Consider the following 25,901-nt stretch of genomic DNA (forward strand, 5'->3'; position numbering starts at 1 on the left):
TCCCAGCGCCCAGCGGCCCTGCTCTTCGGTATAAGGCGGGTGCTTCCTGGGTCCCACCCGCGCTGGCTCAGCTACAGGGGGTCATGCAAGGACTCCCCCTGGAAGGCCGCCCCTCCGGGTGAGCGACGTGCCAGAGCCTTGCCGGCCAGCACGGCCTCCAAGCGAGGCCCCACCATTGCCGTGAGCAGAAAAGCGTACCTCTGCAGAGACTATGTGTCTAGAAGATTCTGTACCTTGAGAACTGCTCTACGACCTGGGTCAGCATGCTCTGGATTAATTCTTCTTTCTCTGCAGACCAAAAGAGAAAGGCAGATGGAGAAAGGGAGAAGTCCGTGGATCACTGTGGCCTGAATTGGGATGTCGTGGTGGGTGACAGTGACACCGGGGCAGGGAGCGGCCTGGGCTACCTGGGGGGGACGCTCCGGCCCACGGTCAGCACGCGGGGCCTCCCCAGGGCCTGGGGTCTTCCCGTCCACCTTCAGAGGCTCTTCCCTCCTGTCCTGCTCCCGTCAACCTGCGTGTAAGTGGCCTCTCGGCAGAGCTGGTCCTGCCGGAGTCAGCATGAGTCATAAAGAGCAGGCAGGACTGGTCTCTAAATACGGGAAGTTTTCACTTAGTGCCCCGCTCCATTTTATGGGGGCAATTACTAGGACAAAGCAAGTTCAAGGCATGCTCCAAACATAAAACACGGCGTTCTCATGGCGGGTCCTGGCGAGAGGAAGTGGGCCAGGGTGAGCGAGTTTGTTCCTGCACGTAAACCTGGGCCGCGTGATGGTTTTACAAGGTCCCGGTCCCGGGCTGAATATAACCTGCCAGTTTTCCTGTTTCCTGACTGGGCTCAGCGCCAGATGCCTCATAGGAAGGCACAGACGCTCACGGCACTGTTCTTTCCAGCACTCTCTCTCCTGGGAAGGGGGACGGCTCGCTCGCCTTGGCCTCAGGTGGCCGTTCGTCCACGCCCTAAAACACCAAGAACCCGCACAGGACTTACTCCTGAGCCACGTAATCTCTGCTGGCTCTATGCCTAAAACCAAAACGAATGAAAAGCAAACCGAACCTGCCCAGACAAACACGAAATCTCAATTATCTGGTTTGGCAGTGGGGCGCTAAAGCCACAAAAAAAAAAAAAAAAAAAAAAAAAAAAAAAAAAAAAGCTCCCGTTCCCACGTTCTGATCTGCGGTCTCCATTTTTAGGAAGGAACATACGCATGTACACAGAAGGCGTTCATCACAGCGCTACTGAACTTAGCAGGGATTCTAAAAGCCCAAGTGCCCATCAAATGGACATTAAGTAAATGATGGCCCATCTGTCCTGTGGAAATAAAGTCTCCTATCAGAAATAATATTTTGGAAAACGTTCACGTCTGTGTTAAAGAAAAAGAGAGAGAGACATTGCAAACCAGTAATGCAAACGTGGGCTCTCATTTTTGAAGACAATGGGAGGAGACACGTTGGTTGTGAGATTATATGTGCACTTTTTTCTTCCTTTTGTTTCTCTAGATCTAATCTATTTCTATAATGAACGCACGTTAATTTCACGAAAAGCATTTAAAAAACAATCTAGATTAGCCTCTTGAGACCTCTCATCCCTTCACCTGCCAAATGCAAGGGTGATGGACCAAGGTTCTCTGTGGCATTAGCATTCTGAGACCCGATGAGAAGAAGAAAAACGATGTTTTGTTAAATCTTTTGAAACTGTATGGGGTGCCTGGGTGACTCAGTCGGTGGAGCGTCCGACTTCTGCTCAGGTCATGATCTCACGGTTTGTGAGTTTGAGCCCCGCATCGGGCTCTGTGCTGATGGCTCAGAGCCTGGAGCCTGCTTTGGATTCTCTGTCTCCCTCTCTCTCTGCCCCTCCCCTGGTCATGCTCTGTCTCTCTCTGTCTCAAAAAAAAAAAAAAAAGAAAAAAAAAGAAAGAAAGAAACTGTAAGAGGAGTGAAAACGTCATTCAGGAAACTTTAAAAGAGCCCTTGGTGGAGCTGCTGGCTGATCCGGGGCCCTGTCCTTCAGGGAGCCTACTCCTACCCCAGGGGAGAGACATAGCGACTCTACCAGCAAGAGCCACCGGTGAGAAAGCTTCACAGGCCTCCTTGGTGGACTCAGCGGGATTTTAAATCACTTACTCCGAAATCTTTGGCGAAAATGGTGTAGCACAGAGCCTTTGAGAGTTAATGATCTCGAGGTCTTGAGATAAATTTAGAAGTCTATCAACCAATCGATATTTATAGACCACACCGCCTAACAACAGCAGAACACGTATTTTTTTCAGATGCCTAGGAAGCACAGACTAAGATCACACAGAAACCTCAAAATATTTAAAAGAATTGAAACCATGTAGAGTATGGTCTCTGACCATAAGAGAATCCAGCCAGACATCGGTAACAGAAATCATGGGAGAATCTTCAAACACTTGGAAATGAAACAATACGCTCCTAAGTGATTCAGGGGTCAATGAGGAAGTCTCAAAGGAAACAAAAGAGACCTTGAACTGAATGAAAATGAAAATGCAATATATATCCAAATTTAGCTGTGAGACATAGCTAATGCAGTGCTGAGAGGGACATTTATAGCACTAAATGCTTACATTAGAAGAGAGGAAAGACTCGACTCTAATCCAACGGCCTAGAAAAAGAAGGGCAAAATAAACCCACCACAATAGCAGAAGAAAGGAAGTAATAAAAGAAATCAATGGAGAAAAAAAACAACTAGTAAAACAAGGCAGAAAATCAATGAAGCCAAGCGCTGGTTATTTAAAAGTATCAACAAGTTGCCAAATCTCTAGCAAGATTGACAAAAATAACACACAGAGAAGACGCAGATTTGCAATATTAGGAAGAGGAGGGGATACGGCTACAAATCCTGAAGGATAAGGGACTTGACACACACAAATTTGAAATCTTAGAGGAAAATGAAGCAACTCTTTAACAAGCATGAATGACTATACTCACCCCAATATAAAACAGGTAATTTGAACAGCCTATAACTATTAAGGAAAGTGAATTTCTACTTTTAAAACTCTACCCAAAGAAATTTCCAGGGGCAGATGGTTTCACTGGAGAATTCTACCAAACATTTGAAGAAGAATTAACACATTTCTAATTTTTTTTAATATTTATTATTTTTGAGAGAGAGAGAGGGAGAGAGAGAGAGAAGGGGAGGGGCAGAGAAAGAGGGAGACACAGAATCGGAAGCAGGCTCCAGGCTCTGAGCTGCCAGCACTGATGCGGGGCTCAGACTCACGAACCATGAGATCATGACCTGAGCTGAAGTTGGACGCTTAACCAACTGAGCCACCCAGGTGCCCCGGAATTAACACATTTCTAAACAATTTCTTCCAGAAAATAGAAGAGGAGGGAAGATTTCCCAATTCATTTTATGAAGCCAGTATGAACCTGATACCAAATCCAGAAAAAGACAACCGAACAAAAGAAAACTACAGACCAATATTTCTCATGAATATAGATGCAAAAACCCTTAACACAATATTAGCAATTAGAATTCAACAAAATGTACAAAGGATTATACATTAAGAACAAATGGGGTTGATTCCAGGGATGCAAGGCTGCTTTGATATTTGAAAATCAATGAAAGCAATCTACTTTATTAACAGCTAAAGAAAAAAAACCACATGATCTATCAATTCATAAAAAAAACATTTGAAAAACTATTTAACATCTGTTTCTTTGATAAAACTCTCATAAGGGGCACCTGGGTGGCCCAGTCGGTAAAGCGTCCGACTTTGGCTCAGGTCATGATCTGACAGTTTGTGGATTCCAGCCCTGCATTGGGCTCTGTGCTGACAGCTCAGAGCCTGGAGCCTGCTTCTGATTATGTGTCTCCCTCTCTTTTGGACCCTCTCCTTCTTTCCCTCTCTCTCAAAAATACATAAACATTAAAAAAAAACTCAGAAAAGCAGGGATAGAGGAGAACTTTAAGTTGGTAAAGAACATCTACCAAAAACCTACAGCTGACATTACACTTAATGGTGAAAGACTGACTGCTTCTTGCTTAAACTGTGACACGGCAGGGATGTCTACTCTCACTATTGTCATTAAACACAGTGCTAAAAGTTCTAGCCAGTGCAACAAGGCAAGAAAAAGCAAAGCAGATCAGAAATGAAGAAACGAAGCTGTCCCCATTTGCCAATGACACGATTGTCTACAGCAGAAATTCCAAGGCATTTACAAAAAACTCTCTTAGAACTAATAAATGAGTTCAGCAAGGTCACAGGATAGGAGATAAATATACAAAATTGTATTTACATACATAGCAATGACGATGTAGACACCAAAATTAGAATCACCATACCACTGTATAAACACTAAAGAAAAAAACCCCCAAAACTTGTGTATAAATATAACAGAACATATGCAGAAGTTGTATGATGAAAACTACAAAACACTGATGAAAGAAATAAAAAAAGATCTAAATAAAGGGAGAGACATACCATGTTCATGGTTCGGAAGGTTCCATATAGTAAAGATGTCAATTTTCCCCAAACTCACAAATGGGTTTAACATAATTCTTGTCAAAACTCCAGCAAGATTTTTGTAGAAATAGACACAATTATTCTTTTTAAAAATTTATTTATTTTGAGAGAGAGAGAGAGAGAGAGAGAGAGAAGGAGAGAAGGAGTGTGTGAGTGGGGGAGGAGCAGAGAGAGGGAGAGAGAATCCCACGCAGGTTCCTCGATGCCAACGCAGAACCCGATGCGGGGCTTGATCCCAGGAACTGTGAGAGCATGACCTGAGCCAAAATCAAGAGTCAGACGCTTAACTGAATGAGCCACCCGGGCGCCCCTATTCTGACTTTTATGTGAAAATGCAAAGGAATTAGAAGAGTTAAAACTGTTTTTTAAAAAGAAGATAAAGTGTACTGAATCAGTCTATCTGAGTTTAAGACCTATGACAGGCAGACCTCAGAGATATCGTAGGTTTGGGTTCAACGAACTTGAACATCATGATAAACTGAGTCAGAATGAACTGTTTGGTTTTCTAGTGTGTATAAGCTATGTTTATATTGCACTGCAGTGTGTTAGGTGTGTAATAGCATTATGTCCAAAAAATGTACATACCTCAATTCCGAAAGTACTTGTTTGTTAAAAAATGCTAACTATCGTCTAAGCTTTCAGTGAGTCCCAATCCTTTTGCTGGTGGAGGGTCCTGCCTCAATATGGACGATCGCTGACTGATCAGGCTGTGGGTCTTTGTTTCGCGAAGGTTTCTCTTGATAGGCAACGCAGTCTGAAAGCATTTTGCCCACAGTAGGACTCCTTTCAAAACTGGAGTTAGTCCTCTTACACCTTGCTGCTACTTTTTCAATGAATTTTAGGTACTATTCTGAATCCTTTGTTGACAACAATCTTCGCAGCATCTTCACCAAGAGTAGATGTCACCTCGGGAAACCACTTTCTTTGCTCATCCCTAACAAGCAACTCCTCATCCGTTACAATTTTATCATGAGATGGCAGCCGTTCAAATATAATAAAAATGGAAGAGCCTGAGCTATTCCAAGAATGACGGAAACGTGACAGAGACATGCAGTGAGCAAAGGCTGTTGGAAAAGTAGTGCCACCAGACTTGCTTGATGCAAACCTTCAATTTGTAAAAAAAAAAAAAAAAAAAAAAAGAATATCTGCAAAGCACAATGAAATGGAGCACAAGAAAACGAGGTATGCTCCATGTACGGTGACACTAATCACGGCCGTGTGATACGAGCGGAGGGGTAGACAGATATCGGTGCAACAGAGCAGAGAACCCAGAGTTATACCCACACAAATATGCCCAGCTGATTCTGACCAGCGTGTAAAAGCAATCCAACGCGGGAAAGACCGTCTTTTCAACAAATGGTGCTTGAGCAGTTGAACACTCACAGGCAGGGAAATGAGACTCGATCTAAACCTCACAGTTTATGTAAAAATTAATGTGAAACGGACCGTGGATGGAACATGCAAAACTATAAAGCTGTTAGAAAAAAAATAGAGAAAATTTCCAGGTTCCTGAGGGAGGCAGAGTTCTTGGACTTGACGCTTCAAATACGATCCATAAAAGGGAAAATGGACAAAGTGATCTTCGTCAGAAGTAAAGCTCTTTGGGGTGCCTGGGTGGCTCGGTCAGTTAAGCGTCTGACTTTGGCTCAGGTCACGATCTCGCGGTGTGTGAGTTCAAGCCCCGCGTCGGGCTGACAGCTCAGAGCCTGGAGTCTGCTTTGGATTCTGTGTCTCCCTCTCTCTCTGCCCCTTCCCCACACACACTCTGCCTCTCTGTCTCAAAAATAAATACACACTAAAAGTAAATAAAATAAAATAAAATAAAATAGGTAAAAAAAAAGAAGTAAAGCTCTGGCCATGAGCGGGAAACACTTCGCAAAGTCCACTCGACAGAGACCTGAATGCAGAACGTGAAAAGAGCCATCAAAACTCCACGTAAGCCCTGTGAGATAAACTTTGCAGACAACCCCTTCCCCTCAAAACCCCTTAACGGTCAAAAACAGAACAGCCCAATCTGAAACGGGCAGGAGACACTAGCAGACGTTTTCCTGAAGCAAACACAGAGGGAGCACAAGCGTAGGCATCGTTAGCCATTAGGAGACACAAATTAGAACCACAGTGAAATGTCACGGCGTACTTGTCAAAAAGGCTAAAAAAAAAAAAAAACGATGACAACCCCAAGTGTTGGTAACGATGGGGAGAAATGGATTACTCACACCTTGCTGAAGGGAATGCAAAACGGTGCAACCGCTCTGGAAAATGGTTTGGCAGCTTCCTGAAAAACTAAATATGCATGCATCATACAATTGAGCAATTGCTCCCGGGGCAGAGAAATGAAAATTTACGGTCACACGAAAACCTGCACACAACGGTCCCGGCAGTTTTGTTTGCAACAGCCCCAAACTGGGTTGTGAAAAACAACTGAACACACTAGTGATCTGCACAACAACCCGGATGGATCTCCAGAGAATTACGTTGAGTAAAAGAAGCCAATCCCCAGAGGTACCTATCGAATGACTACATTTATAGAACGCTCTTGAAATGGCAACACCACGGACATGGAGAACACCGTGACTGTCAGGGGTTAAGGAGGAAGAATCTTGGTGGGGATGAAATGTTGTGCATCTGGACTGTATCGACGGGGCGCGGCTGTGACATCTTACTGTGTTTTCAAAAATATTACCGCAGGGGAAAACGCGTAAGAGGTACGTGGGCTCTCTTGTACCTTCCCTTACAACTGTGTACTATTCTATAATTATTTAAAAATAAAAAGCTGGGGTGCCTGGGTGGCTCAGTCTGTTGAGCATCTGGCTTCGGCTCAGGTCATGATCTCGCGGTTTGTGAATTCGAGCCCCGCATCGGGCTCTGTGCTAATGGCTCAGAGCCTGGAGCCTGCTTCGGATTCTGTGTCTCCCTCTGTCTGCCCCTCCCCCGCTTGTGCTCTGTCTCTCGCATTGTCTCAAAATAAATAAACATTAAAAAAAATTAAAATAAAATAAAAAGCTAAGGGGTCGGTTAAGCATCTGACTCTCGATTTCGGCTCAGGTCACGAGCTCAAGGTTTGAGACTGAGCCCTGCACTGAGCGTGGAGTCTGCTTAAGATTCTCTCCCTCTCTCTCTCTCTCTCTCTCTCTTCCTTTGTCCCTCCCTTGATCAAATGCACACACCCACACACACTCTCTCTCAAAAAAATAAAAATAAAAAGCTTGATAAAAAAATATGATAGAATGGAATAGAAAAGTTAAGGAGCAATTTTCCTTTTTCCTTTGGACTCTCGACATCGTATCCTTTGAGCGTTTCTGGATTTTAATGGCTAAATCGAATTTCCAGCCCAAAAGCACTAGTAAAGATTTTGTCCCCTCATCCTGTACCTTCCCATCTCTGGTTCAGTCCCGGGGGGGACACGGGTGTTCTGGTCTCTGTGAACAGCTATGTGTCAGCCCAACTCAGGCCTCTACGTCCGCTGTTCTCAGAGGGGGCCTGAGAGGAGGCCGAACTCCGGGTGATTACAGCCCCCGGGCACCATCACCCGCCACGGCACCGTGGCTCCCGCGTGCTTTAGATACTCGCACGGCCTGCATTCTTTGCGAGGGGAAAGAGGCAAAAATGCCTATGTGCGCAAAGGCCAACCACACCCGCACATCCACAAACAGCCCTGATCAGGAAGTGGATGCCTCCCCTCCCCACCAGGCTCGCTGGGACTCCTACAGCGGGCCAGCGTTTCCTCCCGGTGGATTTCAGAACTGAAAATGAACTGTGATTTCGTGTGTGGGAAGTCCTCAGGCCAGCGCCGGGCCCACGGTAAGCGCTGCCCGCAGGAGCCATCGGAGGCCGTCGTCATTAAATCACTGCGGGTCCTTGACAGCCACGAGCCCTCCTGGACACCCTTCCCTCCTTTCAGTGCCTGTCCTGGTGAGCCCCTGGGGGACAGGCTGAGCTCCGGGTGGGGGGCACATCCTGCCTGCATTCTGTTGGCAACTCTGGAACCCTCTGATGGCTCTAAACCCCCGGATCAGGGGGAGCAGCAAGCAGTTTTCAATCACAAATGTCAGTTATTCCCAACCTTCCCGGTTGGGACTCAGAAAAATCTGACATTATGTAAGAAACTCACCTCTTTCTCCTAAATGGGGCATGGCACATACTGAATTTTAAAAATTAAAGCATATTTAGGTCTTTCGCTTTGAGAAATTCTTTTTTTGAAAAAAACTTTTCTTAACGTTTATTTATTTTTGAGAGAGAGAGGGAGACAGAGCATGAGCGGGGGAGGGCAGAGAGAGAGGGAGACACAGAATCGGAAGCAGGCTCCAGGTTCCGAGCTGTCAGCACAGAGCCCGATGCGGGGCTTCAACCCACGAACCGTGAGATCATGACCTGAGCTGAAGTTGGTCACTTAACGGACTGAGCCACCCAGGCGCTCCATCTTTTTTTTTTTTTTCTTTTCTTTTAAAGTTTATTTACTTATTTTGAGAGAGAGAGAGAGAGAGTGAGCATATGAGTAGGGGAGGGGCAGAGAGAGACGGAGAGAAGGAGGTTCCCCACTGACAGCACAGAGCCTGACGCGGGGCGCGATCCCACGAACCACGGGATCATGACCTGAGCCGAAGTCAAAAGCCGGGTGCTCGACCCACGGAGCCACCCAGGGGCCCCAGCTTTGAGAATTTCTGAATCGCTTTGAGAACCAGCAGCAGCGACGCGGACGGCCGGGCACTTCGGGGCTGGAAAATGGGGGGTGTGGGAAGGAGGCTCCGAGGGGACGGGAGGCCCGGATGAACCACCGCCACCGCACGCGACGGGGGCTGGGGAGAGCCAGCTGAGAGTCGCGGGCAGCCCGCTCACCGTGGCTCCGGATCTGGCTGCCCCGACGACCAGCGCTCGGGACACAGGCTTCGGCAGGCTCCCCGTCGCCTCGCCAGGCCTGGGCTGCCGACTTCAGGGCGTCGTGGGCGCGTGTCCGGGGGCTTCCCAGGCGACAGGCGCCGGCGGGGACGTGCCGTGGCTGGCAGACTGTCTCCCACGGCAGACTCTGGTTTGGTTCCGGGGCAGCCCCGGAGGTCGGCGGAGGCCGGGTCCGGCTGCCAGGACGCTGCCGGATCAGCGCAGCCTCAGGCCCCGATCTGCGCTCGAGTGGCCCCAGGACCCGGCCCCCGGGACAGAGCCAAGGGGACGCCCGGGGCCCCGGGGGCAGGCCGGGCACCCTCCCCCACGTCGTTTACCCAGCGGCTCCCGCGAGTGACCAGGGCAGAGTCCGCCGCTGCCCGACGACGCCTCGGCCGCTGCACACGGTTCTCGGAACCCGCCTCCGCCTCTCCCGGCCCTTCCAGGAATTGTTTACTTGTTTCAGATAAATCCCGAGTCTCCCCCCCCCCCCCCCACGGAACGACATGGAAATCTGGTTTAACTGATCGACAGCACAGCCCAAGCGATAATTCCTCCTCTAAGGGGTGGTTTACACGATGCGCTAACCCGATCGGCAGCGAGCTGGCCGGGGCGCTTCTCCATCTTGTCCTGAACAGAAGAACGGTGACGGCCGGGCTTTCATCCTCCTTCACACACCTCAGCCGGTCTGCACCTGTGCCTTTCTCCCCTGGGCAAGTGGCCGCAAACAGCGCCCTAGGACGCCGGCCCCCAAACCCGCAATCCGAGGGCAGGTGGCGTGGGGACCTCGGCCCCGCCACCGACCCCCGGCACGTGTGGGGTGCTTGCGAGTTCAGGCCAGAACCATCTCTCGGATGCGTGGGCCGGTGTCGCACGATGCCACTGCCGCGCTCCAGCGGCTCCTGTGACGCGGGAGCGCTGCTTCCCCTCGTCAGTCTCACCCGGGAGCAGTGGGGTGAGACGCTGAGCATCCTTCCAGAAACACGGACTGGAGACATTCTCCCAGAGCACTTACAAAACAAGACTCTGCTTGCTATCCCTTCAGAAAGGGGTATCTTACTTCGCACTGGGGAAAACGATGCCCATTAGTGGGCACCAAAGAGACGCCCCCAAAGCCCTGAAGTGAAGGTGCACATTTCTGTCCCTCTTGTCCAGGGCTCTCCCTCAGGGGACAGGGAAGGGGAGTCCCCGCCCGCCCCTGCCCATCCCCTGCCCCGTCCCTCCTTCTCGGAGTGTCACCACCCTTCTCCAGGGAAGCAGAGGGGTGAACTCACCCCTGCTCTGGTTTCCCTCCCCCAGCCCTTCTAGCCGGTAGAGGACATTCTGGCCCAGGGCACAGCCGTCGGCAATTCAGTGTTTATGGACATCATAAAACAGACATGCAGAATGAGGATGTTTCCCTAATAACCCAGGAGCACAGTAAAGATATATGATTAACAGTGAACTCACCTTGCTTCTTAAAGGCACAGGTGCCCTTTCCAGGGTCTGTCCAACAGAGAAATCACTCATGTTTATCAGCAGCCAAAGGGACACTTCCCTGTGACTGGTGGTGACCTTGAGTGATTCCTTTGTCTCCTGTTAGCCGTCAGATGTAACAGAAAGCAAGGGGGCCCAAAAGACTCTGATGACCACATCTGAAACTCTGGAGCGTATCTTGTTACCGTCTTGCCTGGGCTACGTGCAGGGTCGTTAGGGACCCATGGCACCTCAGGGGCAGGAATAGGGTGCAGCTTTTCCCCTTTCGGTTTTGGAGAGGGGGACTTCGTGTGCTGCGTAGTTTAATTTGGTCCCAGATGTCTGGACACGATTTCTCTCTCTGCCCTTCTCTCTTCCTTAGGCTTAGTTTGCAAGACAACTTACCCGTGAGGGGAGTTCCCTCTGGGGCAGCCAGCAGTGCAATTTTCCTTTATTGTTTTATAGATTGCAGCAACCACAACAATCTGTACTGAGCTCTTCCTATGGCCCAGGCACTGTCCTACGTGGTTTGCACAGATCGGTCATTTAATCCTCTGGGTAACCCGATGTGGCTGGGTGATAAAACCGAGCAGCGTGAGTCATGACGTGGCCAAACTCATCCTGCCCTAGCTGGGTCATGTTTCCATTTAGGGCTGCGAAGACGGGGCGGGATGGCGCTCACCCATGCGGGAAATATACTCCGCACACACTCCTCCTCTCTCAGAAACGCCCTCCCCCATGGTTGATGAGGTGCGCTGTGCTTCTGAGGTAGAAGGGTGTGGGTATGATATTCTAGTGAGGATGCCCCAGAGGGATTTGAAGTTGGCAACGAGCAGTGGACTGTACATGTTGCTGGGACTCTGTCCACCGTATGATAACCTGCACATATCAAAACAATGTCACAAGATTAATTTTGGGGAGAATTCTGCAGGAGAAACTCTGACCCAATAAACGAATTGGTTATGGTAGAAAAGATAAGGCTTTTGCAAAAATCTATTAAAGATTATAAAGACTGACAGACTAAAGGTTGCGCTCCATCTATGGACTCGAACACGTCGCACACGGTTGTAGGGGCTGTAGCAAGAGGAACGGAAAATGGCTAACTTACTGTTTGTAACAGCCCAAGATGGGAAGTGACATGAATATCCATGGTGGGGGACTAGCTGGATAAACTATGGTACATCCCCATGGCTGGGCTGCTAGAGAAGAAAGGAAGACGGTTCCTAAGTTCTTTTGCGGAGTGAGCTTGCAGTGTGGGGTGGCTAGAATGTAAGCAGAAAGCTGCAGGTTCACGGGGTTGAGGGTTCAGAGGGCAGAGCCTGGGATTGTCAGAGAGAAAGTGGAAATGAAAGGGATAACTCTCAAAGAAGGAAGTCTGTGGCTGGGAGTGACCAGTTCTGTAAGAACTCCCTTGTTCCTTCCCTAATCCATCTCTGAATTACACATTTATGTGCCTAGCAGGGTGAGAGAGCTTAGCACTGATATGTCTATATCAGTGCTCCCACATGGGAGACAAAGCTTGGAGTCTGAGTCCAGGCTTCTCTCTCTCTCTCTCTCTGTCTCTCAAAATAGATAAGCTTAAAAAAACCAAAACAACTCCCCCCAAACCAAAGTGATCACTCAACAATTTAGCTGCCAGCTCGAAAAAAAACAAACACTCTTCAGAGGAAGATAACAAAAGCCAGAGTCTCTGCAATGTATTATTCGTAGTGTAAGCCTACACTAAAAAAGAGACATGCAAAGAGACAGGAAAATGTGATACGCAGTCAAGAAGAAAAATCACCCCCCCAGAAGCCCAAGATGATGCGTATGTTGAAATTAGCAGACCAAACTTTTAATGAAGCAAAATTATAGTCATGTCCAAGGACTGTGAGAAAAGGATGTTAGTGGATAGTACCGGATGGAGACTCTCAAGACAGAAATCTATGACGAGGAACCCTATGAAAACTGTAGAACTTAAAAGTAGATCTCCAAACATTCACGGATGGGCTTACAGCAGTTTGAGTGAACAGAAGAGTCAGGAAACTTGAGGACTGATGAACAGAAATTATGCAACCTCAAGAGCAGCAAAGAAAAGACATTTAAAAAAACACCCAGAGCCAACCACTTGAGGGATAATAGCAAATTTCTAACATATGTGCAGTTAGAATCTCCGAAGGAAAGGTGAGATAGAATGCCACGTAGAATGCATTCCAAGAAATAAAACTGAACATTTCACAAATCTGGAGAAAACCCGAGTTTACAGACCATGGATACTCAATAAATACCAGGTAGGACAAACAAACAAACAAAAATACCAGGGCCGGGTGCATCATAATCAAACTGCCGCAATCCAAAGATGAAGGAAAAACATCTTGAAAGTAGCCAAAAAAAAAAAGGACACATTCTTTGCAGGGGAATAACGATAAAGGAAAAGCTGATTTCTCGTCAGAAACGACGAAGGCAGAAAAAAAGGATCCAACATCTTTAAACTTCCCTCAAAATACAAGACCAAAACCAAACCACGCATGCAGAATTTATACCCTGAGAAACCATCTTTCAACAGGAAGGCAAAACAGAAATATGTTTGGATAAGTAAAAGCTGACAGAGTCAGTCACTAGCAGTTCTGCACTGCAAGAAATGTTAAAAGAAAAAAGAAATTCTTCAGGCTGAAGGCCTAAAACACCAGTCAGAAGTTGGAATCTACAGGGGTAAATGCAAGCACCCGAAATGACATACATGTAGGTAACCATAAAAAATTATTTTTAGGGGCGACTGGCTGGCTCAGTTAGAAGAGCGTGCAATTCTTTACGTTATTTTATTTTTGAAAGAGAGACAGAGTGTGAGTGGGGGAGGGGCAGAAAGAGAGGGAGACCTAGAATCCGAAACAGGCTCCAGGCTCTGAGCTGTCAGCACAGAGCCCGACGCGGGGCTCAAACTCACAAACCACGAGATCGTGACCTGAGATGAAGTCGGACGCTTAACCGATTGAGCCACATGGTGCCCCCACCCCAATTTTTTTTTAATATTTACTTATTTTTGAGAGACAGAGAGAAAGAGAGAGACAGAGTGTAAGCGGGGCAGGGGCAGAGAGAGAGGGAGACACAGAATCTGAAGCAGGCTCCAGGCTCTGAGCTGTCAGCACAGAGCCTGACATGGGACTTGAACTCATGAGCTGTGAGATCATGACCTGAGCTCAAGTCAGACGCTTAACTGACTGAGCCACCCAGGTGTCCTTCTCAACATGTTTTATAAGGCCATTATAACCATATATAAACATAACAAAGGCATTACAAGAAAAAAGTTACAAACCTATATCCCATTTGAATGTTAACACAAAAATCCTTAACAATTATTAGTATTATTAGGAAATCAAATTTAGCAATATGTAAAAGAGAATACATGTTACATCAGGGTAGAGATCCTGTATACCTTTTAAAAAACTCATTCCTAAGTATTTTTCAAGGAATACAAGTGCAGCAATCATGGAAAAACAAAGTTGTTTTAACGTTTAAAAATCAGTCAACGTAATTCGCTATCTGAACAGAATAAAGGAGAAAAATCATATGATCATCCACTAGATGAAGAAAGAGTATGTGACAAAATCTAATACCTGTTTATGATAAAAAAAAAAAACATTAGAAACCCAGGAATAAAAAGATTGCCGCAACCCATCTCAACAGATGCAAATATAACACCTGATGCAGTTTACCAAGAATTTTGTCAAAGAATATTTGATGGAAAATGTTTATTAGCACCTAGGGGAAGAAGACATGTTCAACCCCATAAGAGGCATTTACAACACACCTGTGGCTCATGTCACACTTGGTGGAGAGAGTGAAGACATTTCTCCTAAGGCTGGGATAAAGGAAGGGTTCCTGCCCTCATTTTTACTTAATTGTATCGGAGTTTCAACCAGGGCCACAAGACAAGTGAAAGAGATAGAAAACAAACAGAGGTCAAAGTGTCTTTATTATCAGAAGATATGATTGTTTTTATGGAAAATCCTAGGAATCTAGAAAATAACTACCTGAGCTAAGAAATGAATTAAGCAACGTCAGAAGATGCTAGGTCAATATATGAAAATCTGCTCTATTTTTAGAATAATGAGCAGAAAACAAATGGAAAATTAAATTCAGGTCCCCTTGGCAATTACACTGGAAAACAGAAAATGCCATGGAATAGGTTTAACAAAAGATATGTAGGACTTTCATCTTGAAAGCTAAAAATCTTTGCTGAGGCAAGTTAAGGAAAACCTGAGTAAGTGGAGGGTGTACCATGTTCATGGGTTAGAAGACTCAGTATTGGTAAGATGTTAGCTTTCCCAAACTAACCTCTGTATTGAATGCAATCCCAATCAAAGTCATAGATTGCTTTTTAAAAAAGAAACTGACATGTTGATTCTTAATTCTGGAATTTGTAGGGAAAAGAAAAAGGCCCATATAACCAAAATAACTGTAAAAAAACACAAATGTGGAAGGCTCCCTGGTTTCAAGCCCTAGCAGTTAAGCCAGTGTGTTATTGGTGTCTAGATAGACACACAGGTGGATGAAACAGAACAGAAAGACTACAAAGAGGCCCGTGCATGGAGACAAATAATTTTCTAGAAAAGTGTCTAAGTGAGTCAATGGAAAAAGGGAAGTCTTTTTAACAAGTGGTGCTATGATGACTGAATATACATACAGGGAAAAAAAAAAAAAGGTCGATCCCTACCTCACACCACACACAAAATTAATTTAAATTGGATCATAGAATGGGGCTCCTGAGTGGCTCAGTCAGTTAAGTGTCTGACTTTGGCTCAGGTCATGATCTCATGGTTCGTGGGTTCGAGCCCCGCGTCGGGCTCTGTGCTGACAGCTCAGAGCCTGCAACTGGCTTCAGATTCTGTCTCCAGCTCTCTCTGCCCCTCCCCTGCTTGTGCTCTCTGTCTTTCTGTCTCTAAAATAAATAAACATTAAAAAAAATTTTTATGGATCATAGACCAAAATATAATAGCTATCACTCTCAAATCTCCTAAAAATTTATCTTATCTTTTCTACCTGGGGGTAGGAGAAAGTTTCGTAGGGAAGACACAGAAAATGCAATATATACAAGAAAAACTTGTTAAATTAGACTTTATCAGGTTAAAAATTTCTGCTCATCAAATGCCCTCATTAAGAAAATTAAAAAGGCAAGTCATGAAGTGGGAAAAAATATTTGTCATACATATATCTGACAGATGAATTATATCCAGAATATAGAGTTTCCTACAAACCAGTGATAAAAACAACAAAAATAAAAAGACACACACTTGTTTACAAAATGAGCAAAACACATAGAACAGACACTTCACAAAGATGTTCAAACAGCCAATAAGCATGTAAAAACATGCTCAACAGTCATTAAGTCATCTGAGAAATGTGAATTAAGACCATGATGAAAGGCGCCTGGGTGGCTCAGTCAGTTAAGTGTCTGACTTTGGCTCAGATCAAGATCTTGAGGTTCGTGGGTTTGAGTTCTGCGTCGGGCTCTGTGCTGACCGCTCAGAGCCTGGAGCCTGTTTTGGACTCTGTGTCCTCCTCTCTCTCTGCCCCTTCCTGACTCTCTCTGTCAAAAATAAATAAACATTAAAAAAAAAAATAAAACCAAAAAGACCATGATGAAATATGATTTTATACCTACTTGATGTCTAAAAAGTTAAAAGCTGAGACGTTGTGTTGGGTCGTACGTGGAGCTCCCAGCTCACCTACACACGGCTGGTGGGATGTAATGCGGCACGACCACTGGGGCAATCAGTTGGCCAGTTTCTTATAAAGCCAAGCATCCATTCACCATATGAACCAGCGACATCGCTCATGGGTTACGGCCCAAGACAACGGACAGAGATGCCCACGGTAAGATTTGTACGAGTTTTACAGCGGCGCATGCTGAAATCACCCAGCGTCCCTCAACAGGAGAGCCAGCGGCGGGGAACTCACAGTGGAACACTACTCCGCAACATGGAAGTTAATAAACTACGCGCATGCGTCTTACAAACATGACGCCGACAGAGTCCCCCATACGGAACAGCATCTACGGGATGACTGCGCTCCCGCGAAACTCCGGACCAGGACCACGTGGTCTGTGCTGATGGAAGTCGGAACACTGGTCTCCTAGGTGGGCACTGACTTGAAAGCAGGCACGGGGGACTTTTCAGGGTGACACAACTGCTCTTCATCTCGGTGGGATGGGGGTTACACGCGTGGGTGCTGTCATCGAGCTCATCCAACTGTGCGCTTCAGGCGTGCGCATGTTGTCTCAGCTGCACGGGATGCGGGCGTATGTGGCTCTGCCAGGTCCTCACGCGTGCCCAGAGGCAGACAGCGCTCGGAGGGGCGGCCTCCCTGGGGTCCTCAAGGTAACGTTCGGACCCCGCCATTTCTGCGTCACCAAATTCTGGGGGCAGGACACAGGTCCCCAAGACCCCGAATGACTGTGTGATGCCCGCGCGTCTGGCAGCGACGTGCTAGGCGCCACTGCCTTTGCTGGTGGGACTGGGTCGTGCGATCCCGTGAGGACCCCGGGGGAGTAGGGTAAGCCCCTTGGAGGCGGCAGGGCAGCAGGGCTGGTTATCCTTTGTGTCTCAGGAGTGGCGCACGTCAGGGTGACCGAGGCCGTGATCGGGAGGCTCTTCAGGCAGAAGCAGAACTAAGGATGGAAAACACTACGAAGAGCGTTATTGTCTCATCAGCAACGCTGTGCTTATCTCCAGGCATGCACCGGACTCGCAAGGGACAGCGGCCAGCGGCACATGCCGTTTTCGACCCCAGGGCTGTTCCTGTCCTAGGAAACGTCAGCAGTGCCAGAGAGGCGTGACTGCAGCCCCTGGGTTGTTACCGACGACAGCTACCGTTTACTGAGCACCTACCACATGCCAGGCGCCGGGCTAAACACTGTGCACGAATTCTGTCATCTGTCCTCCCAAGAACCCACGGGGTGGGTTCCCTGTTCTGCAGGGAAACTGAGGCGCCGTGTGGTAGGAAACCGTCCTGAGGCCATTTCACCCGACTGACAAGGGACTGGGGACAGCTCTCAGGTTGGTGCCTGGAAGCCGACCCACAGACGGGGAGATGGGTGCAGCAGGGACCCCAGCAAGCCCTGGAGGGCATGTGGGACCGAGGCGAGGGATGGAAGAGAGTGCGTGGAGGGCAAGTCAGCACAGGCCTGTCACGGGGTCCCCTGGGCAACCGTGACGGCCACCTCAGAGGGCCTCCCGGCACCGGCAAGGGCGCCGAGGTGCATTTGTCCCTTGGCCTCCTCTCGAGGCGGCGACTGCTCCCGGGGCGGCAAGCCCTCCCCACTTCTGGTGGGCCCTGCGCACGGGAGGTCCACAGGCAGGCCGGGAGCTCGGGTGGGAGGACGCCGTGGGCGCCCGTGGCACCAGCGGCCTCCGCTCTGCGCTGCTGGGCACCGGCTGGACTTTGAAAAAATGTTAGTATTTTATTTGACCCAATATATCTCATCTCAACGAGCATCCCACGAAAACGTGCACACCCACGTTCTGGGCAGCATCACTCGCAACAGCCCTAAGTGGAACCCACCCCGATGCCGTCAGCTGATGAAAAAACGCGGCCCAACGTCTCGCGAGGACGTGGCTCCTCCGGGAACTGGAGCGGAGTACGACACCGAGGAGCCCGACGACGCTGCTCAGGGGAAGACGCCAGACGCACAAGGCCGCGTACTCCATCACAGGAGGCATCCTGAACAGGCATCTCCATAGCAACGGTGGTTGCCAGGGACCGGGCGGAGGCGGGGGTGGGGGGGTGGGGGGGTGGGGGGGTGGGATGAAGTCAATGGGCGTAACTGCCGATAGGTACGGGAGTTTTTTGCGGGGTGACGGAAATGTTCTGGATCTAGACAGTGGTGGTGGTTGCACAAAACAAAAAAATGAATGTACTAGAAACCATGGACTCTGTCACGTGAAAACGGCGCATTCCACGTCGGTGATTTCTATCTCACAAGGAAAACGTGCAGAGAACGAGTGGCGAGGTGTTGCACGTTCCTTTATCCGTACGGAGTCTTCGGAATCCAGTGTGAGTTCCGCATTTGGACCGCGGTGACCTTGCATACACTTGGTCCCCTCCTGGAAGAACAGCTCCGGGGTCCGTCACCGCAGTGCTCTGCGGTGTTGGGATTTCAGCAAGCCACCACTCAGCCAGGGTGAGTCCCGGGCACTGTGACTCCTGTTTCCTAAGCGGTGGAGAGCAAGTTTGGGGCACTGGGTTTCTTGGAGAGACCCGAGCAGGCAAGCACACGTGGGGACATCCAGACGGGCCCTTCTGGCAGGGACTCCCTGAATCTCGCACTAAACTGGGGAGGGAAAAGGGCAGGAGAACGCCCCGTGGACAGGGCTGTGTGTGGCCTGCTGGAATTCTGGGCAACGTTCAAGGCACGGCCAGCACCTGTCATTCCCCCCAGCGACCTGTCACCTGTGACTTGCAAAACCACAGGCAGGCTCCGTGGGGGTGCTTCTGATGTGTCTTTACAGCTCACTTTCTCTGTCTGTCCTTGGGAACAAGGACAAGGAAGCTCTTGGAAGCCAGGCCTGGAGTCACCCCTGATCTCTGCCCAGGAGGACAGAAATGAAAGCCAGCCTCAGGGGCAGCCCCCACGGGCCCTCCCCCCCCACCAGCCCCCCAGATGAGGGGCCAGCAGAGGTGCAGCCGGGCGGTGCGATGTGTCCTGGTCCTAGGGATGGGCAGGGAACGAGGGACCAGCTGTCAGTCCTAAAGTTGAAGACGCTCCCCTGGAGAAGCGTGGCTCTCAACACGTAGCTGCCGCCGTCCTGAGAGACCAGGGCTCCCCCAGGACCAGGTAGGAGCGTTGACCGAAATGTGGGGCCAGCGGGAAGGACGGCGACCCCCAGGAAAGGCCAGGCCAGGGGCCTCAGCAGCTGCATGGAAGTCTGGACCCCAGGCTCCTACTTCCTTTCCTGACCTTTTTCCTGCCATTGTGACTGTGGCCTGTTGATTCACGGGCAGCTGGGGCTCCTTCCCGCCACACTCAGGGCGGCAAGGCCGGGGCTGACGACTGACCCTGGGAGAGGCTGAGAGGCTCTGGAAGCGAGGCCGGGCTGGGCGCCGATGCGTGGGCGAAGGAGGGGCATTTCCTGCCGAGAGCCGAGAGTTCCCATTTGCAGAAAAAGCTCCAGATGGAAAGACACAGCGCCATTCCCTGACCTGTCTCAGGAAGGCTCGGACCACGGGGGTCTACCTGATACCAACTCTGTCCCCAGAGGAAAACCCCGGGATACTGTGCATTTGTAGACAAGGGGTCCTCGTGCACCAGGGTGTGAGCCCGCCCATCCGTGTGCAGACGGCGAGCACCGACCGCCCCGCGCTGGTGTTCACGGTGCTGGGGGATGCGCACGTTTGGAGGACACCCGCTCGCCGTCACTGCAGAGAACACATGCCTTTGTGCCAGCTCCCGCGGGAGGCTGAGTGAGTCCCCACACGGTCAGGTGCGCTCCAGCTTTTGCCAAGTGCTTTCCCTTAAGGAGCACAGACCCACCTCCACGGGTCCAAGTTGGGCCCCGAAGTTACACAAAAATCCCTCCTTATTCTTCCTCCAGCGACAATCTTGTAAACACCTGGGCACGCCTGCCACGCCCCCCAGGCTTCCTTCCCGAAGCTCATTCCTGTCCGGGCGGCCGCGCACTCGGCCTGTTTTTTGCTTCGTTATTCCTCAAAGGCTTCATTATTCTGGCCCCTCCACTCTGGATGGTGACAAGGCCAGCATCCTTCTTCCGATGGAATCCTGTGCCCGAGTGTGGCATCCCGGGGCCCCATCCTGGGTCCCTCCTGCTAGCTCCCTGCCTCCCTGGTGAGCTCAGGGAGCCCGGGCTGCAAACACTGCCAGCACCATCACTGGCAGGGCCACGGCACATCCCCAGTGAGGGCTGGGGGACGGGGGAGCCGCAGGCTCTAGTCACATCTACTCAACACTGGTGCCCACAGCCACACCGCGCGGAGATGTCCCAACGTGAGCCGCCTTCTTCTCCCGTGTGCCAGACGCCCTCAGCCTGTTCCCACGTGGGGGGTGCCGTTCCGTCCCCTCAGCGACTCTGGAGGCTCCTCTGACTCCTCTTTGATGTCCCATGTCTACTCAGTCAGGAAATAAGCAGGGCTCTTCCCTCAGAACACACCAGAATCTGGGGGCGCCTGGGGGGCTCAGTCGGTTAAGCGTCTGACGTCAGCTCAGTTCACGATCTCGCGGTCCGTGACTTCAAGCCCCCCGTCGGGCTCTGTGCTGATGGCTCGCAGCCGGGAGCCTGCTTCGGATTCTGTGTCTCCCTCTCTCTCTGCCCCTCCCTCGCTCACAACTCTCTTTCTCTCTCTCAAAAATAAACATTAATAATAAAAAAAGGAGAACATGCCAGAATCTGGCCACTCCTCCACCCCCGCTGCCTCCATGCTCCTCTCTGCCTACGGGAATTACAGCCTCCTGATGGGCCTTCAAAGTCCCACATGATGAGCCCCTGACACCCCCAACCTTATCTCCAGGAGTTCAAGGGACACCCTGGAGGCCTCACGCCTTAGCAGTACGACTAAACTATCCCTGGATCCTGGTCCACTACAACCATCCTGGCAAAGCCTAAAGGCAGGTCTCAAAGGCATCAAACTGAATTGTAAGTAACTGAACTGCCTGCCAGGACAGAACCCACACTCTTTAATGGGAGAAGACAAAATGCAGATGATCAACAATATAGCAAAAAAAAAAAAAAAAAAGCAAATGTGGATTTATACAAAGAAATATAATTGACTGTTGAAAGCAAAAAATGAGTAACAGTGGATTATGGGCCTAAAAACATATGTAGCACACAAGTAAAATATATGACATAGAGCACAGGGTGGGGGCACACACAAGCACACGGCTCTGAGACCCCACTCCTTCAAGAAGTGGCAGGACACAATTTAAAGGAAGACTGTGATACGTCGGTGATACCGATTGTGAAACCAAGGGCAGCCAAGAAGAAACAAAGAAGAAGTACAGTTTAGAGACCAAGAGTGGAGAAAAGATGGTCAGTATCCAGAAGACAGGAAAAGAGAGAAAAAATTAAAAAAATAATGAATGAGACAAGCCAAAATGAGTGGCAAGGTAGCAGCAAGATAACCCTGCTGTATCTATGACTACTTTTAATGTAAATGGTTTCACGGCTCCAGTTGAAAGGCGGAAATTGCCAAGATTGATAAATGTTGCCAATAAGAAACCTGCTTCAAATACAGAGGCAGAGACACAGTAAAATAAAAAGATGGAAAGGGTATAATATGTGAGCACTAAAGCTTAAGGAAGCTGGGGTGGCTGCATTAATATGAGACAAGGAAGACATTCAAAGAATAGTACCAAGGACAAAGGCCACATTTTTGGAAGGATAAAGGGATCGATCCATCAAGAGTATAGAATAATCCTAAACAAGTATGCACCCAATAACAGGAGGGGAAACGCATGAAGCAAACCTGACAGACGGAGAAAAGCAATGGATACATCTACAAGGCATTTGTATATTTCAACGCCCTTCTTTCAGCAATTGATGGAACAAGCAGACAGAAAATGAAGGCAGAGGAAACTTGAACTACCCTATCAACTCACTCGACCTAACTGATACTGGTGGCATATTCTGCTCAGCAACAGCAGGGTTCACATGCTCCTCAGGTGTATACGGAACAATCCCCAAGCCACACCACGCATTCCAATACATTAGAAAAGACAGAAGCCATCCAGGGTCCACTTAAAAAAATTTTTTTTTAATGTTTATTTATTTTTGAGAGACAGAGTGTGAGTGGGGCAGGGGCAGAGAGAGAGAGAAAGACACAGAATCTGAAGAGGCTCCAGGCTCTGAGCTGTCAGCACAGAGCCCAACGCGGGACTCGAACTCACAAGCTGTGAGATCATGACCTGAGCCGAGGTCGGACGCTTAACTGACTGAGCCACCCAGGCGCCCCAAGGGTCCACTTTTAACCGCAGTGGAATGAACTGAGACATCAATAACAGAAAGGTAACTGGAAAATACACAACCATCTGCAAATTAAACAATACGCTTCTAAATAACAAATAGATCCAAGCAGGAACCACAAGGTAAATTAGAAAATATTGTGAGCTGAATAAAAACGAAAACACAACGCCTCGAGATCTATGAGATACCACTAAATTATATTTAGAGGGCTATCGTTAGCTTCGAATTATTATAGAAAAAAGAGAAAGATCTAAAATTAATGATCTAAGCTTCCGCCTTCAGAAGCTGGAAAAAGAGGAGCAAACTAGATGTGGAGCGGGTAGGAAGGAAAGGAAGGAAATCAAAAGGATGAGAGGAGAAATCAATGAAAGAGGAACCAAATAATGGAGAAAACCAATGAAGCTCAAAGCTGGCTCTTAGAAAAAAGAAATCAAGAAAATGTATAAATCAGACTGACTCGAGAACGGAGAAGGTCTACCTTCCGGGTATCTCAGATGGAAAAGCAGAGTTCACGCCAACGCCATGGACATAAAGGGGATGACCAGCACTTCCCAGACTCCATCCTGCCAACAAATTCTTAGATGAAATCTTTGCTCGAATGGGTACCACTTCCTGAAGTTCATTCCAAGTACACAGAAAACCTGGACATACTTGTCTCTTAAAGACACCGGATTCATAATTTAAAACCTCCCAACAAAGAAACTCGAAGCACAGAGGATTCCCTGGTGAATTCTAGGACACATTTAAGGCAGAAATAGTGCCATCCCTGTACAAACTTCCAGAAAGCAGGAGGGCGGAGCACCTCCCCACTTCCCACGAGGCCGGCATCACCCTAATGCGAAAACCAGATGAACATACTGTACGAAAGTAAAACTATGGAATCCTTGCTGATACAGATAACAAAAACCTTTCACAAAACGTATTTAAATTGAATCCAAAGCAAAAAGATAGTAGACGGTGGCCAAATGGAGTTTACACTAGGAATTCAAGGTTAAAGTTTTACAATCAATCAGTACGTCCACCAGTAACAGAACAGAGGAGTAAAAAACACGATCATCTCAATAGAGGCAGAAAAAGTATTTGACAAAATCCAACACTAATTTATGATCAAAACTCTCAACCAATTAGGAATTAAAGGGGGGAAAAAAACCCTCAACCTGAGAAAGGGCGTCTACAGAAAAACCCTACAGCTGACATCATAACGGATGGTGAAAAGCTTCACTTTGTCTCCAAGATGAGAACAGAGCAAGAATATGCATTCTCACACCATGTGCTTCTCTCATATTAGATATCCCAGCAGGAACAGCAAGGCAAGAAAGAGAAGTAAGAGAGACAAAAGACATCCAGGTCTGAAAGGAAGAAGCAATTCTCTATCTGCAGATGTAGACAATCATAGGAAATCGACAAGAAGGTACTAGATCTACTGAATGAGCTTAGCTAAATCAATACACAAAACCAATTATATATATTTTTTTAATTTTTTTTTTTTAATCTTTATATATTTTTGAGAGGGAGACAGCATGTGAGCAGGGGAGGAGCAGAGAGAAGGACACACAGAATCCAAAGCAGGCTCCAGGCTCTGAGCTGTCAGCGCGGAGCCCGACGCCGGGCTCGAACTCACGAACCGCGAGATCATGACCTGAGCCAAAGTCGGACGCTCAACCGACTGAGCCACCCAGGCGCTCCCAATTATATTTTTTATAAACAAAAAACTGCTGGGAATTGAAATAAAAACCCATTGACAGTAACATTAAAATATTAAATACTTAGTGATAAATTTATTAACACAGATTCAAGAACTTTACATTGACAACTATGTTATTGTGAAACATTAAAAGAAACCCAAATAAATCGAGAGATACCACATTCATGAATCAGAAAACTCAGCAATATAGACAGTAGTTCTTTTCAAATTGTTCTGTGTATTTAGTACAATTTCAAAGTCCCACTGAAAAAAATTTTTTTTCCGTAGCAACTGACAGACTGATACTAAAATTTATTTGAAAATACAAGGAACCCGGAACAACAAAAGATGTTGTGATAGCTCGATGGGGGGAAAGGACTGTCTTTTCCACAAACATTCTGGAACAAATGGATATCCATGCAGAGAGAATGAATCTCAGTCCTTTCCTGCCCCGCATGAAGGTGGGCTAGACTGAGCAACATTCTTTCAAAGAGCAGAGTAAGGAAGGGGAAAACAGCAACTCGGCAGTGGGGAAGCCAGGGATTCAAAGGGATATCGTAGGCCCCTCATTCTTTCCCCAGATCCATACCCTTAGGCTGATCTTGAAGAAAACCTCAGACAAACCCAGCCTGGGGGACATTCTATAGACTCTCCAAAGTGTCTGAGTCAGACGGCCCTCTCAGACGGGGCCAAAGGAGAAGACCCAAGGGCCAGTGTGACACAGACGGGACCGTGGCTTGGATGCTGGACAGAAGACGGACATCCAGAGAAAAACTGGTGAAATCCGAATAAAGTGTGGGGCTTAGTTAATAAAAAAAAAAGTCACGTTCATTATCAAGTCAAGGGCTCGATCGCTTTTTGTTTTAAAAAAGGAATTTTCCTTCTAGAAAAAGTTAGAACTCCTATTTTATTCTAACATCTACTATCAAGAGAATTGAATTAAGAGTTTTCAAAGAGCTACTGAAGCATTAAAAACATTTACTTTATTTTATTTTAAGTTTATTTATTTATTTTGAGAGAAAGAGTGCAAGTGGGGGAGGGGCAGAGAGCGAGGGAGACAGAGAATCCCAAGCAGGCTCGGCATTATCAGCACAGAGCCCAGAGTGGGGCTTGAACTCATGAACTGAGAGATCATGACCTGAGCCGAAACCAAGAGTCAGACGCTTAACGGACTGAACCACCCAGATGCCCCAAGCATTAAACAAATTTAAAGCAATCAGTGCCCACATGTAAACGCTGTCACTTAAAAATTTTTTTTGAACATTTTTTATTTTTGAGAGACAGAGCATGACCCGGGGAGGGGCAGAGAGAAAGAGAGGGAGACACAGAATCCGAAGCAGGCTCCAGGCTCCGAGCTGTCAGCACAGAGCCCGACGCGGGGCTCGAACCCACAAACTGTGAAATCCTGACCTGAGCTGAAGCCGGATGCTTAACCAACTGAGCTGC

The 25,901-nt window shown here is 48.1% G+C and overlaps 1 protein-coding gene across 3 annotated transcripts in view; it reads right to left on the reverse strand.

The window, feature by feature from the left end:
- The window catches only part of PDE9A (phosphodiesterase 9A), an 88,728-nt gene that overhangs the window by 26,942 nt on the left and 35,885 nt on the right, over positions 1–25,901 (reverse strand). For all 3 annotated transcript variants that reach the window (XM_078452732.2, XM_060640539.3, XM_060640540.3), the window contains one exon: positions 234–288. In XM_078452732.2, coding sequence (XP_078308858.2) covers positions 234–288 — 55 coding nt within the window. The remainder of the gene's footprint in view (positions 1–233; positions 289–25,901) is intronic.

The sequence above is a fragment of the Panthera onca genome, chromosome C2 (genome assembly GCF_046562875.1).
Source record: "Panthera onca isolate mPanOnc1 chromosome C2, mPanOnc1 haplotype 2, whole genome shotgun sequence".
NCBI classification, from domain to species: Eukaryota; Metazoa; Chordata; class Mammalia; order Carnivora; family Felidae; genus Panthera; species Panthera onca.